This window comes from Loxodonta africana, chromosome 1 (assembly GCF_030014295.1).
Source record: "Loxodonta africana isolate mLoxAfr1 chromosome 1, mLoxAfr1.hap2, whole genome shotgun sequence".
NCBI lineage: Eukaryota > Metazoa > Chordata > Mammalia > Proboscidea > Elephantidae > Loxodonta > Loxodonta africana.
This window is the reverse complement of record NC_087342.1, coordinates 131,097,482-131,115,064: the sequence shown is the minus strand read 5'-3', so window position 1 is coordinate 131,115,064 and position 17,583 is coordinate 131,097,482. Positions and strand designations below refer to the sequence as shown.

Sequence of the window (17,583 nt, the reverse complement as noted above, 5' to 3'; positions counted from 1 at the left end):
CATCTCATTGTAGTTTTGATTTGCATTTCTCTAATGGCTAATGATCTTGAGCATTTCCTCATGTATGTGTTAGCCGCTGGAATGTCTTCTTTGGTGAAGTGCCCATTCATATCTGTTGCCAATTTTTGAACTGGCTTATTTGTCTTTTCGTTGTTGAGGTTTTGCAGTATCTTGTAGATTTTAGAGATTAGATGTTGCTTGGATTTGTCATAGCCAATTTTTTTTTTCCAGTCTTTACGTTGTCTTTTTACTCTTTTGGTGAAGCCTTTGGATGAGCATAAGTGCTTGATTTTTAGGAGGTCCCAGTTACGTAGTTTCTCTTCTGGTGTTTGTGCATTGTTAGTAGTATTTTGCATACTGTTTATGCCGTGTATAAGGGGTCCTAGCATTTTCCTGATTTTTTCTTCCATGATCTTTATCGTTTTAGATTTTGTATTTAGGTCTTTGATCCATTTTGAGTTAGTTTTTGTGCATGGTGTGAGGTATGGGCCTTGTTTCATTTTTTTTGCAGATGGATACCCAGTTACGTCAGCATCATTTGTTAAAGAGGCTGTCTTTTCCCCATTTAATGGACTTTGGGGCTTTGTCAGATATCAGCTGCTCATTGTTATTGTTGTTAGGTACCACTGAGTTGGTCGCAACTCATAGTGACCCTGTGCACAACAGAATGAAACACTGCCTGGTCCTGTGCCATCCTTACGATCGTTGTTATGCCTGAGCCCATTGTTGCAGCCACTGTGTGAAATTCGCAGTTCTGTTCCATTGGTCTATGTGTCTGTTGTTGCACCAGTACCGGGTTGTTTTGACTACCGTGGCAGGATAATAGGTTCTAAAATAGGGTAGTGTGAGGCCTCCCACTTTGTTCTTTTTCAGTAAAGTTTTACTTATCCGGGGCCTTTTCCCTTTCCATATGAAGTTGGCGATTTGTTTCTCCATCACATTAAAAGATGCCATTGGAATTTGGATTGGGGTTGCATTTTATCTGTAGATCCCTTTGGGTAGAAAAGAGATTTTCACAATGCTGACTCTTTCTATCCATGAGCAAGGTAATGTTTTTCCATTCATGTAGGTCTCTTTTGGTTTCTTGTGGTGGTGTCTTGTAGTTTTCTTTGTATGTGTCTTTTACATCTCTGGTTGGATTTATTCCTAAGTATTTTATCTTCTTGGGGGCTATTGTAAATGGTATTGATTTGGTGAAGCTCTCTTTGTTGGCGTAAAGAAATCCAACTGATTTTTGTATGTTTATCTTGTATCCTGGCACTTTGCTGAAATCTTCTATTATTTCCTGTAGTTTTTTGTGGATTCTGTGGGGTTTTGTGTGTATAAGATGATACCATCTGCAAATAGAGATACTTTTACTTCTCCCTTACATTTGGATGCCCTTTATTTCTTTTTCTAGCCTAATTGCCCTGGCTAGAACCTCCAGCACAATGCTGAATAAGAATGGTGATAAAAGGCATTCTTGTCAGGTTCCTGTTGTGAAGGGGAATACACTCAGACTGCATTTAGGATGATGTTGGATGTTTTTGTATAAATGCCCTGTATTATGTTGCATTTTCCTTCCATTGCTGTTTTGCTGAGAGTTTTTATCATGAATGGGTGTTGGACTTTGTCAAATGTCATTTCTGTACCAATTGATAAGATCATGTGGTTCTTGTCTTTTGTTTTATTTATATGATGGATTACACTGATTGTTTTTCTAATGTCGAACCATCCCTGCATTCCTGGTATGAATCCCACTTGGTCATGGTGAATTATTTTTTTGATATGTTATTGAATTCTATTGTCTAGAATTTTGTTGAGGATTTTTGCGTCTGTGTTCATGAGAGATACTGGTCTGCAATTTTCTTTTTCTGTGTTGTCTTTACCTGATTTTGCTATCGGGGATATGCTGGCTTCATAGAATGAGTTTGGGAGTATTCTACCCTTTTCTATGCTCTGAAATATCTTTAAGTAGTAGTGGTGTTAACTCGTCTCCGAAAGTTTGGTAGAACCCTCCAGTGAAGCTGTCAGGGCCAGGGTTTTTTTTGTTGTTGGGGGATTTTTAATTATGTTTTCAGTCTCTTGTTATAGGTTTGTGTTAGTTTATGTAGGTAGTGTGTTTCTAGAAATGTGTCCATTTTATCTAGGTTTTCAAATTTGTTAGAGTACGATTTTTCATAGTAATCTGATACTATTCTTTTAATTTCGGTTGGATCTATTGGGATATCGCCCATCTCATTTCTTATTCAGGTTATTTGGTTCCTCTCCTGTTTTTCTTTTGTCAGTTTGGCCAGTGGTTTATCAATTTTGGTGGTCTTTTCAAAGAACCAACTTTTGGTCTTGTTAACTCTTTGAGTTTTTTTTCTATTTCCTATTTTATTTAATTTTGCTCTAATTTTTATCGTTTGCTTTCTTCTGGTGCCCGAGGGTTTCTTTTGCTGCTCTCTTTGTATTTGTTTGAGTTGTATGGTTATTGCTTTGATTTTAGCCCTTCTTTTTGAATGTTTGCATTTTTTGTTATAAATTGACCCCTGAGCACTATTTTGCTGTGTCCCAAAGGTTCTGGTAGGATGTGTTTTCATTCTAATTTGATTCTGTGAACTTCTTTATTCCTTCTTAATTTCTGTAACCCAGTAGATTTTGAGCAAGGTGTTGGTCAGTTTCCGTATGTTTGATTTTTTTCCCTCACTTTTTCTGTTATTGATTTCTACTTTTGTGGTTTTGTGGTCTGAGAAGATGCTTTGTAATATTGCAGTGCTTTGGATTCTGTTAAGGTTTGCTTTATGGTCTAATATGTGGTCTACTCTGGAGAATGTTCCATGTGCATTGGAAAAGAAAGTATACTTGGCTGCTGTTGGATGGAGTGTTCTGTACGTGTCTCTGAAGTCAAGTTGGCTCGGATTGTGGCATTTAGATCTTCCGTGTTTTTATTGAGCATCTTTCTGGATGTTCTGTCCTTCATGAAAATGCTGTGTTGAAGTCTCCTACTATTATTGTGGAGCTGTCTGTCTCTCTTTTCAATGCTGTTAGAGTATGTTTTATGTATTTTGGAGCCCTGTTGTTGAGTGTGTAAATATTTATTATTTTTATGTCCTTCTGATGTATTGACCCTTTAGTCGTTATATAGTGTCCTTCTTTATCCTTTGTGGTGGCTTTTACTTTGAAGTGTTTTGTCAGATATTAATATTGCTACTCCTGCTCTTTTGTGATTGTTGTTTGCTTGCTATATTTTTTCCACCCTTTGAGTTTTTGTTTGTGTCTATAAGTCTACAGTGTGTCTTTTGTAGGCAGCATGTATACGGATCATGTTTTTTTTTTTAATCCATTCTGCCACTCTCTGTCTCTTTATTGGTGCATTTAGTCCATTTATATTCAACATAATTATGAGTTTAGTGCTGTCATTTTGATGTCTTTTGTTGTTTTGGTTTACAGTTTCTTTGTTCCGCTTAATTTTCTGTGCTGAGTTGTTTTTCTTTTCATCCTTTCGTTATTGTTGATTTTGTATTTGCTGAGTTTTTTTTTTTTTTTCATATTTCTTATTTTGATGTGTAGAATTGTTAGTTTCCTTTGTGGTTACCTTAATATTTATTGTAGTCTTCTAAGCTTAAACCAATCTTTTATTTCTTTATATTGCCTTGACTTCCTCTTCATATGAAAGATCTATTACTACATTTTTTAGTCTCTCTTTTTTGTTTTAATGTTGTCATCTTTTACATAATTACATCTCTGTTTCCCTATTTTCAGTATTTTAGCTTCGATTTATTTTTGCAACTTTCCTTTCTGTGTTGATATCTGGTTGCTTTGTCCTGTGTTCTAGTCTTGGGTTGTTATTTGATGTTATTGATTCTCTAACCAGAGAACTCCCTTTGTTAGTTCTTGTAATTTGATTTGGTTTTTGCAAATTCCCTAAACTTCTGTTTATCTATCATATTTGAGAAACAGTTTTGCTAGGTGTGTAGTTCTTGGCTAGCAGCTTTATTCCTTCAAGTTTTTATATATGTCATCTCATTTTCTTCTTGCTTGCGTGGTTTCTTCTTAGTAGTCTGAGCTTAGTCTTATTGACTGTCCATTGTAGATGACTTTTCGTTTACCCCTATCCGCTCTTAAAATTCTCTTTATCTTTGGTTTTGGCAAATTTGATTATGTCTTGGTGACTTTCTTTTGGAATCTACCTTCTGTGGGGTTCGATGAGCATTTTGGATAGCTATCTTCTTTCACGATATCAGGGAAGTTTTCTGCCATCAAATCTTCAACAGTTCTCTCTGTATTTTCTGTTATTCTCCCTGGTCTGGTACTCAAGTTGCTCATATGTTATTCTTCTTGATAGAGTCCCACATAATTCTTAGGCTTTCTTCATTTTTTAAAATTCTTTTCTCTGATTTTTCCTCAAATAAGTTGGTGTCAAGTGCTTTATCATCAGTCTCACTAATTGTGACTTCCGTTGCTTCAGTTCTGCTCCTGTGACTTTCTGTTGAGTTGTCTAATTCTACAATTCTATTGCTGTGTCTGCCCTGAGGTTAGGAGAACTGGCAGATTATTTTTTTGTTTGTTAACTCGTTCCCTTTCCGAGGCTGGGAGAATGGCACAGGGCCCATGACGGGTCATGCTTCTGGCCCAGGGGACGTGGCAATCTCTGAAGCTGACTCAGGATCTGGTGCAGAGCAGGGAGGGCTCAGGTAAATGGGGGAGAGGTTTTCCCCAAAGGGGTGTTTTTTCATCCATGTGGTAGGTTAGATGCACATACTTATCTTTTGCTGCTTGAGCGCCACTTTTCCCTGGTTCTGGAGGCGTGAGTAGACTCTCCACCACTTGGTCTCTCCCAGTGTGGAAAACGTGTCCTGAGTACCACTGCTTGTCTCACTATGCACAGCCAATCTGGCCTGTAGACTGCTGGCCTGTTCCCACTGGGTCAGGTCTGACAACACCTTACTGCTTCTGAACTCTCTCCTTCCCCCTGCTGCTCAGTCCGATTCTTCAACTTTGGCTTTGATGTTCAGGGCTCCTAGATTGTCATATATAATAGATTCACTTCTTTTTTCTGGTCTTTGTTGTAAGAGGGACCACTGGAAACATCTGACTACTGCGCCATCTTGGCGCCTGATGTTTGTATTAAAAAAAATTACTAAAAATTGAGTTTCAGACCATTTTCTTGTATTTAACCTTTCATCTTTAGAGGCACTAAACAGAATTATTTTCTTCTTTTTAGTGCTTTTGTGCCATTGAGTGTTCCCAATAACAAAAACTCTACAGAATGGGAAAAAGTGAAGTTCCTGTTTGAAGAACTTGGAAGTAGTCGTAAGTATTCTTTAAAAACAACAACATCCATAGTAAATTTTCATGATCCTTAGAAGTTTTTGAGAAGTTGCCAATTTTATGAATGTAACCCTACAGTTCTTCTAACTTGTGACTGAAAGTTTAATAAACAAATTAAGAGCTTTGTGTTTTTAATGCTCACTTCTAGCTGTCTAGCTGCTACGTAGTCTCTTGACTTTTCCATAGAGTTCCTGTGTTGAAAATAAAATATAATCTTTTTCTCAAAGTATTTTGGTAGTAAAGATCTTATAATTTCTGTGTAGTCTTTAGTTCATTTTGGGTAACATAAACTGATATGTTAAAGAAATGTGCTAGTTATACTATTATACAAATAACACTTGTCTTTTACATTTGTTTTCCAACCACTCCCTTCCTCGTATTTTTGTAAACACACTATGCTATTTGTTTACAGCAACATGTAATAAAAAATTGGCATAGCCGAGCTTACGAAAATACCTACCTAAAGGAGGGATCAGTTGGCAGAAGGTGCTTGTTATTTCTGTAAACTTATGGTATTGGTTTTAATTTTTAAAAAATAAGAGATAACCATCTATTGCTGTTTGAGATTAAGTTATATTTTAAGAGGAATATAAATTATAAATTACGGACATTTTATGTGAATTAAATAATATGCTATTATAAATTTACCTTACCAAACATTTTAGAATTGAAGTCTTCCCAGATGTTTTCCTTAACTTAGTGAATGTGACCTAGGTTTTTAGAGGAAAAAAAAAAGGGGGCAGATTCGGGGGGATAGATTTAAAAAAAGAGCTTAAAACCATTATGTCTTAGTTATTTAGTGCTGTTATAACAGAAATACCACAAGTGGATGGCTTTAACAAACAAATTTTTTTTCTCAGTTTAGAAGGCTAGAAATTCAAATTCAGGGTTCTGGCTCTAGGAGAAGGCTTTCTTTCTTTTTGGTCTCTGGGGGAAGGTCCTCATCTCTTCAACTTATTTTCTGGTTCCTTGGAGCTCTCCATGTGGCTTGGCATCTATCTTCCTCCATCTTGGTTTACTTAATCTGTTCCTTTTATATCTTTTAAGAGATCAACTGAAGACATGTCCTACACTAATCCTGCCTCATTAACATAATAAAGACATCCCATTCCCAAATAAGTTATAGCCACAGGCATAGAGGTTAGGCGTTACAACACATATTTAGGGGGGACACAATTCATAACCCATTGAAAAAACACTTTTGGCATTAGAAACTGTATCAGATAAGAATTGTGCACCATTAACTCTAAATTTCATGTTCTTTTGAACATAGTAATTTTAATTTCAAAGAAACCTACAGTACTTTAGAAACATTATGCTAAAAATTTAATTGCTTTTGTGTGTATTTGTTCTATTAGGTACTATACACATACTTTGATCAGCACTTCTTTCTGTTTATCCAGATGTAATATTAAATGATGATTAAATTAAGTCTTGGGAGTCTTTGCTGTATAAATTCTTAATTTTCTTGCTTTCCACTTAAGATTTCATCTTATAAATTGCAGTCCATAAATATCTTGCTGATACCAGCAAGAATAAGGATAGCAGGCCTGCCATCTACTAATACTGAATTGTCAGGATTTATGCACCTGATCCTATTACTGAGAAATAAATTGCTTCTCTTCTTACAGTTAACTCTTGAGTCTTTTGAGTAACTAGCTACTCTTCTACCCTAAATGTTATTTTGTAAGTGAGATTAGTGTTTGAGTATTAGTATAACTTCAATAAACGATTAGGTAGGTAGCATTAGTCTAATTTGTGTAATTTAACTTTCTTAACTCCTATTATCTCAAATTTTAAACACTATATCATGGTATATAGTACACTTTGCTTCTAACTCTCTCAGCTCAGCTTTTTTTTTTAATTTGAAAATGTTCACCCAACTATTCTTAATTTCTAATCTTATTTTCCCTTACCCCACTTTCCTGCATCTTTCAGGCATCAAGGATAGTTAATCTATCTTAAAGATACAGTTTACTTCAATAACATGCATAGATCTTAAGTATGTATTTTGAGTTTTGAATATGTATATGTTCAGTGTAACCCATACTGAAATCAAGGTATAGAACATACCCATTACTCCAGAAATTTCCCCAGGGTGCATTTCCAGTCGATACCTTCTTGTGTGAGAGCAGCCACTGTTATGACTTCTGTCATTTAGATTAGTTTTATTTTCAATATCATGAATTGAATCATGATTTTTTTTTTTTGTATGTGTCTGGGCTTCCTTCATTAAAGAATATTTTAAAATTCACATATATTAAGCGTATTAGTAGTTAGTTCCTCTGTATTGCAGCATAGTAGTTTATCTCATAATATAACACAGTTTGCTTGGAAGCAGCCTTTTGCTGAATAATAGGATATATTTGTTATATCATAAAGATGTATGAGCTCAGATCACAGACCCTACCAGACCAGGAGAACTTATCATCAGTGTCTTCAGCACATGCTTATCTAGCCATCCTTTACCCTAATGGCAGTAACTTAATGATCAGTTGTGACGTTTTTGGTTCCATGTTAATGCTATGCTTTAACTTAATGTCTAAATAGATGATTTGGACTATAGTAATATTAACTTTTCTGATTGTCCAAGCATGTTAACATAATGTGGGCAGTCCCTGAATTACAAATGAGTTCTGTTCCTAAGTCTGTCTTTCAGTCAGATTTGTACATAAGATGGAACAGTTAGGTATGGTTCATAGCTAACATTAGTTAGTCGAATGTTTGGCTTAGTACATAGTGTATAGTGTACCTTCCTATGCATAAAAAACGTTAAACACTTCCAGATACACTAAAACATCTTTAACATAATAATACAGTAATAATAATAATGTTTTGGTTTGTGTCACAAAGTAGTGCCTATTTGTTACTATGAACCATTGTGAGTACATGAAACTTTTAATACAACAGGCTTTATGGGGGTTGGTTTGTAACCACGGGTTGTATGTAAGTCATACATTTAGAATACAGGGACTGCCTCCACTCTTATTAACTCTAGAATTCATATTCTTTTCACATTTTTACCTTTCTAATTTGTGGATGTATTATGTAAGTGATATAGCCTTAAATGGAGCCCTGGTGGCTCAGTTGTTAAGAGCTCGGCTGCTAACCGAAAGGTCAGCAGTTTGATTCTACTAGCCGTTCCTTGGAAACCCTATGGGGCAGTTCTACTCTGTCCTACAGGGTCTCTATGTGTCAACAGCAATGGGTTTGGGTTTTTTTGTTTTTGTAACATTAAATTGCCGCCAGCCAGATGGCAGTCCTGTCCTAGTTGTGTGAACACCTTTAGTGATACTTCTTAAAAGATCGGGGTAAGTAATAGCATCAGAATGTCTTTGATTTGATAAAATATAATATTAAATAGTTTTTGAAAAATTAAAGCTTAAAAATTTGCCTTGCATAATGTGCAAATTGGCTAATAATATGCTTTCTTCATATGTTATGTAAAACTGAGACATAGTTTTTAATAATCTAATATTAATGTTAATCATGAAAATGTTAATGTCAAATTAAGCAGAGCTTTATATTTGGTCCCAAGGAATGTGCATTCAAACTGGATCAGTACAGGTTCAATATGATCTCTATCAAAATTAGAAAAATTAGTATTGCTCTCATTTATGAATATTCAAGTTTATATGGTATTTCATTGCATCAACTGATATATTTATTTGAAAGGATTCACCCTTGTTCCTCATTCATCTGCCTGCCTTTAATTTCCTAAATCTAGCTTGTTAACATGATTTTATGGTATTGTTTGAATCTATTTTCTGTTTATTTTTCTGCCATGCAGACAGGCTAGCCCATTTCAAGTTAATAAGTAACATAGACTCTTCAATTAAGTTTTAGGCTATATATTAAAAACTTATTTAAACATTAAGAGTAAAGAAACTTGAAGTATCAACGATGAGCACAGAGGGGCGAAAGCGTCAGAATCAGCTTTCGCCAGTAAAGTTATTTCTTTCAAGGTACTGCCACTGAAAAAGATCAGGATATCTTTTTATCACCTTTTGAGCATTTGATATTTTCCTAATCTCTTTTTTAGACCCAATAATTAGGCAGTAATTTTCCTCTTAATTTTAAGAGGAGAAGGAAAGAAAATCTTAATGTGAAAGATGTTTTACAAATCAATTTGTGAAGAAACCTTTAAATCTCTTTACTTGGAGTTAGCTCTCCAAGGAAGTGGTAATAATACTGGTCTTTATTTCTTCAGAACGTATAGGCAATTTTTTTATGCTGACTTAATGAATACAAACATTTGAGAAGTATATAGATATATATGCATATAAACACATATTTAACAGACTACTTTTTTTTTTTTTTTGTAGATGGTTTAGCTGCATTGTCTTTTTCCATTAGTTCTCTCACCTTGATTGGAATGTTGGCAGCTATAACTTACACAGTAAGTGACTAATTGTGATAATTGAGCTTAAAGGGAAGAATCAATTTGTGAAGTAATTTTCTTTTAATTTTGTCATGTGTTCTATTTCTATTTTCCTTTTTAATATTTTAGACCTTCCTCTCGCATTTTCCTTGTGTTTTCTTAAAGAGGAGGGTAAATTTTTAAACGCTGAGTCACAATCATTTGTCTGTATTTATGAAATTAAATATTTAGGGATAGATTGTGTAAGTTGTGAACCTTGAAGGTTATATATGCAATACTGGATTTATAAGCAGGTTATGTATGCAATACTGGATTTATAAGCAGATTAGAACTTTGAACCATAGATCAATTATCTGTTACTGATTTTGTAGATTTATCCTATTTGGAAATATAAACCCACTGCCGTCGAGTTGATTCTGACTTATAGTGACCCTATAGGACAGAGTAGAACTGCCCCATAGAGTTTCCAGGGAGCGCCTGGTGGATTCGAACTACCGACCCTTTGGTTAGCAGCTGTAGCACTTAACCACTATGCCACCAGGGTTATAGGGCTTTTAAAAACAGTTGTTTTACATAATGTGATGCTTCTCTAAAATCTAATCCTAATACTCTTAGGAACTGATTTTTAGTTTTTTGGTTTTTTTGTTTCTGGAAGTGTAAGATAGGAATTATAAATGTCTGACTAACTTGTGTACAGATTGTTCTTTAAGGCTTTTGCAAAATTACAGAGGCAAAGCCGGTAACAAATGTTTCTTACCCACTCCATTTAAGAGAGTTATACCAGAAGCCTTAAAATTATCTGGAACCGTTTCACATTAATGGAGTTTCTATTGAGAACATTCTCAGTTCTTGCAAAGATGGAAAATACTGGTTGTAAAGGAAACATTTTTTTGATATTGTTCCAATATGTATTCCTTTATATATAAAAGAAATTGGCTATTTGTTGCATAATCATTCAAGTGTTATACTGCATAATAAAAGATGTCGAAAAGTACAGGTGCATTTCACTATCTTTCAGGTGCTTTTGGGTACTCAGTTTTGTTATTTGTTGCCATTTTTGTTTTTTCATTTGTTACCACATAAGGAATTTGCCATATGATACCAATGAGTGATTATCTGCTTATCTCACATAATATATGTACAGCTCTTTAGTTATTCATCTTTTAAGATGCAGTCACAAGTTAATAACAAATTAGGAATGAATCTGAATTCTAATTGATGTTCTGTAACTAATTTATTATGTTGTTCTTGGAATTGCCTTTTAACCTTCCTGAGACAGTGTCTTCCCTATTAAATGGGGGGAAAAAATGCCTCTTAGTAACTTTTGAGGGTCAGATGATACTATTTGTGAATCTCTTTGAAAACTATAGAGAAATAAGGATATAATACACAATAAAATATTGGTCAGAAGAAACAAATGAAAAAAAGAGGAAACAAAAACGTATTACCAGTGTCAAGATTTGTGAAGGGTCTGAGATTTTTCCCTTACAGCCTGCCATAGTTTCATGGATGCTGGCCAAAGATGCAAGACATCTTTTGGGTCAGAGACAAAGAACTTTATTTCTCAGAGCAACCATAGGCAGAGTATCAACTTTTGTGTGTGTGTGTGTGCTTTAGATGAAGGTTGACTGAGCAAATTAGTTTATCATTAAACAATTAATACACATGTTGTTTTGTGACATTGGATGCCAACCCCATGACATATCAACCCTATCCCCTTCTCGACCTTGTGTTCCCCATTCCGGTCCCCTCGCGCCTTGTCGTCCTTGCCCCTGGGCTGGTGTGCCCACTTAGTCTTGTTTTCTTTGGCTGAAGATAAACCTCAGAAGTGACTTCGATACTGAGTTAAAAGGGTGTCCAGGGGCCATACTCTAGGACTAGTTTCTCCAGTCTGTGTCAGGCCAGTAAGTCTGGTCTTTTTTTGTGAGTTAGAATTTTGTTCTACATTTTTCTCCAGTTCTGTCTGGGACCCTCTATTGTGATCCTTGTCAGAGCAGTTGGTGGTGGTAGCTGGGTACCATCTAGTTGTGCTAGACTCAGTCTGGTGGAGGCTGTGATAGTTGTGGTCCATTAGTCCTTTGGACTAATCTTTCCCTTGTGCCTTTGGTTTTCTTCATTCTCCCTTGCTCCAGATGGGGGCTGGGGGGAACCAGTGGAGTATCTTAGATGGACGCTCACAAGCTTTTAAGACCCTGGATGCTACTCACCAAAGTAGGATGAAGAACATTTTCTTTATAAACTATGTCATGCCAATTGAGTTAGATGTCCTCTGAGACCATGGTTCCTAGCCCTCAGCCCAGTCATTTGGTCTCTCAGGGAGTTTGGATGTGTCTATGAAGCTTCTGGGACCTTGCATTGGTCATGTTGGAGTGACTTCCCCAGTATTGTATACTGTCTTACCCTTCACCAAAGTTACCACTTACCTATCATCTACCAAACCAAAACCAAACCCAGTGCCATCCAGTAGATTCCAACTCATAGTGACCCTAATAGGACAAAGTAGAACTGCCCCATAGAGTTTCCAAGGAGAGCCTGGCGGATTAGAACTGCTGACCCTTTGGTTAGCAGCCGTGGTACTTAACTACTACGCCACCAGGGTCTCCACCTATCATCTAGTTAGTGTTTTTCCCTCCCTACCTCTCTCCTCGTAACCATCAAAGGTTGTTTCTTTTTTGTGTGTAAAACTTTTCATGAGTTTTTATGATAGTAGTTTCAAGTAATATTTGTCCTTTTCTGATTGACTTATTTCGCTCAGCATAATGCCCTCCAGATGCATATTTGTGAGATGTTTCCAAGATTCATCATTTTTCTTTATTGTTGCATTGTGTGTATATACCATAGTTTGTTTATCCATTCACCTGTTGATGGGCACTTAAATTGTTTCTGTCTTTTTGCTTTTGTGAATGATGCTGTAGTGCATGTGAGTGTGCATATGTCTATTCGTGTGACAGCTCTTATTTGTCTAAGATATATTCCTAGGAGTGGGATAGATAGATCATATGGCATTTCTATTTCTACCTTTTTAAGGAAGCACTGTATGGTTTTCCAAAATGATTGTGCCATTTTGCATTCCCACCAGCAGTGCATAAGAGATCCAGCTTCTCTGCAGCCTCTCCAACATTTGTTATTTTCTGTTTTTTTGATTTGTGCCAGTAATGTTGGGGTGAGATGGCATCTCATTTGGTTTTGATTTGTATTTCTCTAAGGGCTAGTTATCAGAGCATTTCCTCATGTGTCTGTTAGCCATTTGAATGTCTTATTTGGTGAAGTGTCTGTTCATATCCTTTGCCCATTTTTAATTAGATTATTTTTCTTTTTGTTCTAGAGGTGTTGGATTTTCCAATAGATTTTAGAGATTAGACCTTTGTCAGATTTGTCATCACCAAAATTTTTTCCCAGTCTGTAGGCTCTCTTTTTACTGTTTTGGTGAAGTCTTTTGCTGAGCATAATGGTTTAATTTTTAGAAGATCCCAGTTATCTAGCTTACTTTCTGGTGTTACATTGTTTTTAGTTATGGTTTGTATTCTGTTTATGCCATGTATTAGAGCCTCTAGCATTGACCGTATTTTTTCTTACATGATCTTTATAGTTTTCGGTTTTGTATTTAGGTGTTTGATCCATTTCAATTTAATTTTTTTTGTATCGTGTAAGGTGTGGGCCTTGTTTCATTTTTTACAGATGGACTTCGAGTTTTACCAGCACCATTTGTTAAAAAAAAATTACCTTTTCCCCATTTAGTGGACTTTGGGCCTTTGATCAGGTGACGGTAGGTGGATGGATTTACATCTGGGTTCTTCTTCTGTCCCATTGGTCAATGTGTCTGTCCTTGTACCAGTAACAGGCTGTTTTGACTACCATAGCTGTATAGTAGGTTCTGATGTCAGGTAGTGCTAGTCCTCCTACTTTATTCTTGTTCTTCAATAGTGCTTTACTTATCTGAGACCTTTTCCCCTTTATATAAACTTAGTGATTAGTAAAGAATGCTGTTGGTATTTAATCGGGATTGCATTATATTTGTGGATTGCTGTGGGTAGAATTAACATTTTCACAATGTTGAGTCTGTCTATGAGCATGGTATGTTTTTCCATTTATGTAGGTCTATTTTGGTTTCTTGCAGTAGTGTTTTGTAGTTATCTTTGTATAGGTCTCTTACCTCCCTGGTTAGATTTATTCCTAAATTTTTTTTTTTTTTTTAGGGGCTATTGTAAATGGTATTGCTTTCCTGATTTCCTTTTCATAGTTCTCTTTATTGGTGTATAGGAATCCAACTGATTTTTGTATATTTATCTTGTATCCTGCAACTCTGCTGAATCTTTCTAGTAGTTCCAGTAGTTTTCTTGTGGAGTCTTTTGGATTCTGTACTTATAGTATCATATCATCCACAGATAGGGACAGTTTTATTTCTTCCTAACCAATTTGGATGTCCTTTATTTCTTGCCTTATTGCTCTAGCTAGGACTTCCAGCCCACAATGTTAAATAGGAGTGATGATAAAGGGCATCCTTGTCTTATTTGTATTCCCAAGGGGGATGTTTTCAGCCTCGCCATTAAGAAGAATGTTGGCTGTTAGTTTTGTATACAAAAAAAAAAAAGCCCAAACCTGTTACCATTGAGTCGATTCCAGCTCATAGTGACCCTATAGGACAAAGTAGAACTGCCTCATAGGGTTTACAGGGAGCACCTGGTGCATTCAAACTGCCAACCTTTAGGTTAGCAGCTGTAGCTCTTAACCACTATGCTACCAGGGTTTCTTGGTTTTGTATGGATGTCATTTATTATGTTGAGGAATTTCCTTTCTATACCTATTTTATTGAGAGCTTTTATGAGGAATGGGTGTTGGATTTGTTGAATGCCTTTTCTTTGTCAATTAAGATGATCATGTGATTCTTTTGTTTTATTTACATGGTAGATTACGTTGATTGATTTTCTTAAGTTGAACCATCCTTGCATAGCTGGAATGAATCCCACTTGGTCTTGGTGTATTTTTTTAATAATATGCTGCTGAATTCTGTTGGCTAGAATTTTTTTGCTGAGAATTTTTGCATTTATATTCATGAGAGGATTGGTCTGTAATTTTCTGTTTTTTTTTGTGGTTCCTTTGCCAGGTTTTAATAGCAGAGTTATGCTGACTTCATAGAATGAATTTGGAAGTATCCTTTCCTTTTCTGTGTTCTCAAATAGTTTGAGAAGTACTGGTGTAAGCTCATCTCTGAATGTTTGGTGGAACTCTTTAGTGCAGCCATCTGGGCCAGGACATTTTTTTCTTGGGATTTTTTTTTTTCTTTTTTTTTTTTTTAATTTTCAATCTCTTCTCTTGTTATGGGTCTGTTCAGATTTTCTACCTCAGTTTGTGTTAGTTTAGGTAGGTAGTGTGTTTTCTAAAAATTTCAAATTTGTTGGAGTATAGTTTTTCATAGTACTCTGGTACGTTCCTTTTTGTTTCAGTTGCATCTGTTGTAATGTCCCGTGTTTCATTTCATATTTGCGTTACTTGTTTCCTCTCCTGTTTTTCTTTTGTCAATTTGGCCAGTGGCTTACTGATTTTGTTGAACCTTCAAAGAGCCAACTTTTGGTTTTGTCGATTCTTTCTATTGTTTTTGCATTCTCTATTTCATTTATTTCTGCTCTGATCTTTATTATTTCCTTTCCTCTGATGGCTGTGGGCTTCTTTTGCTGCTCTCTGGTTGTTTGAGTTGTATAGCTAATGTTTTGATTTTTGTGTCCTTCTTCTTTTTTGATTTGTGAATCTATTGCTATAAATTGACCTTTACTAATAAGCACTGCCTTAGCTAGGTCCCACCTGTTTTGTTATGATGGGTTTTCATGCTCATTTGATTCTAGGAATTTTTTTTGTTCCATCTTTGGTTTCTTCTGTTACCTAGTGCTCTTTTTGGGGTACTGTTTGTTTCATATTTTTTTCCATCCTTTGATTTTTAAGAAATTTATGTCTTGGTTTCTAAGATGTGTCTCTTGTAGACTGCATATTGATGGAAACTTTTTTTTTTTTTTTAATCCATTCTGTCACTCTCTGACTATATGGATGGATATAGGCCATTTACATTCAGTGTGATTATTGATAGGTGTGAGTTTATTGCTCTCATTTTATAGTTCTTTTATTTGGTGGTGTTGATGTTTTCTTTGTTCCTCTTACTCTCTTGTGCTGAATTCTTTTTGTTTGTGGATTTTTTTGTTTGTAGATTTTGCATTTACTGAGACATTATGTTTTTCTTCTTTATTTTGGTGAGTAAGTTTGTTAACTTTCTTTGTGATTACCTTGAAATTTACCCCTCTTTCTAAGTTTGAACCAGTCTTTTATTACTTGATATAGCCTTACCTTCTTCTCCATTGTTCATTCCCCCTTTAATTGTTCTCACGTTGTTGTGATTTACGGATTAACCTCTCTAGTTTCCTGTTGCAAATCTTCTAGTTTTGTTTTATCCTTGAGAGTTTATTACCTAGGCTAGTATCTGGCTGATGATCTCCTATGTTCTAGATTCAGGTTGCAGTCTGATGTCGTTGGTTCTCTAACTGAAGGACTACTTTTAATAATTCTTGCAAGTTTGGTTTGGCTTTTACATATTCCCTTAATTTCTGTTTGTCTGGTGGAAATGTCCTAATTTTGCTATCATATATGAGAGAGAGTTTTGCAGTATATATTATTCTTGTTTGGCAGTTTTTTTCTTTCAAGGTTTTATATATGTTATCCCATCGTTTTCCTGCCTGCATAGTTTATTCTGAGTAATCATAGCTTTGTGTTATTGCTTTCTCTTTGTATGTGACTTTTTGTTTTTCTTGAGTTGCTCTCAGGATTCTTTCTTTGATTTTGGTTTTAATGAGTGTGATTATGATATGTCTTAGTGATTTTCTTTGGGGGTATATCCTACTTGGGGTTCATTGAGCTTCTGGGGTGGTTGGCTTTTCATCTTTCATGATATTGGAGAAGTTTTCTGCCAGCAAATCTTCAATGATACTCTCTGTTAAAGATCTGGAAAATTCTGTTGTGCTAAGGACACGTGTTCTAGAATGTTCCCCAAGGACGTTGGCTACACAATCTTTTGTTAAAGAGATTATGCCTGTGACTAATGGATCTAAACAACTACTACAGCAGAAAACCCATTAGCTTAGACTGAAGGGGACAGAGAAATAACGAAAAGAAAGAATGCTGTCTGCCTCTTGGAATTCTACAGGCAGGAAACAGGCCAAAGGAGCTACATCTGTTGTCCTCCAGGAAAAGAAAAGGCCCATCCCTGGAGCAGCTTATGAATCAGTAGAACTGTTGAAAGGTGCATGGAAAGCAGGGCCTTCTTGGTTTCAAAGGGTGGGGCCGCAGCCTCTTAGGTTTGAAACAGTCAGATCTCTGCCAACTTGGTTCTGGTATGTGGAGCTGTCATTCAGATATACCAGTTCATGGGGCTGTTCAAGTGTGCTGTTCATAAGGCCACTGCCCAAAGCTGAGGGGCGAGGCCTGCCATGCCCAAGAGGAGAAAAACGGGACCTGCTGGGGCTGAGGGGTTGGGGTCACCTCAGATGGACTAGGAGAATGCGACAACCTTAATCCAAGGGAGCAGAGTTGTCATCCCAGAGGGTCTGCAAGACACAGTTGAAGCCCAGGGCCAAGGAGCCTCCACCCAGAATCCAGAGGCCAACACTCTGAGTCTGGAGGGCGGAGCTATTGCCCATATGGTCTCGGAGAAGAGGGAATTATTTACAAGCCTTGAGGGGTAGTATAATTTGTTCTGCTGGCTTTTGGACTTGCTTGGTACCTGTAATCCCTTTTTTCCCTCTAATTTCTCCCATTTTTAGTGGAAACATCTACCTTGTGCCTATTCCACCACCGTACTTTAGAAATAGATAACTTGTAGTGTAGGTTTCACAGATGAAAAGGAATTTTGCCCCAGAATGGAATAT

General features: G+C 36.1%; 1 protein-coding gene across 3 annotated transcripts in view; it reads left to right on the top strand.

Annotated features, from left to right (window-relative positions):
* Nucleotides 1-17,583, top strand: part of LMBRD1 (LMBR1 domain containing 1) — a 184,492-nt gene that overhangs the window by 71,905 nt on the left and 95,004 nt on the right. For all 3 annotated transcript variants that reach the window (XR_002784952.2, XM_010586811.2, XM_064287815.1), the window contains exons 6-7: nucleotides 5,189-5,277; nucleotides 9,621-9,694. Coding sequence is in view for 2 of the 3 variants with exons in the window: in XM_010586811.2 (XP_010585113.1) it covers nucleotides 5,189-5,277; nucleotides 9,621-9,694 (163 nt within the window). In the remaining variant the exon portion in view is untranslated. The remainder of the gene's footprint in view (nucleotides 1-5,188; nucleotides 5,278-9,620; nucleotides 9,695-17,583) is intronic.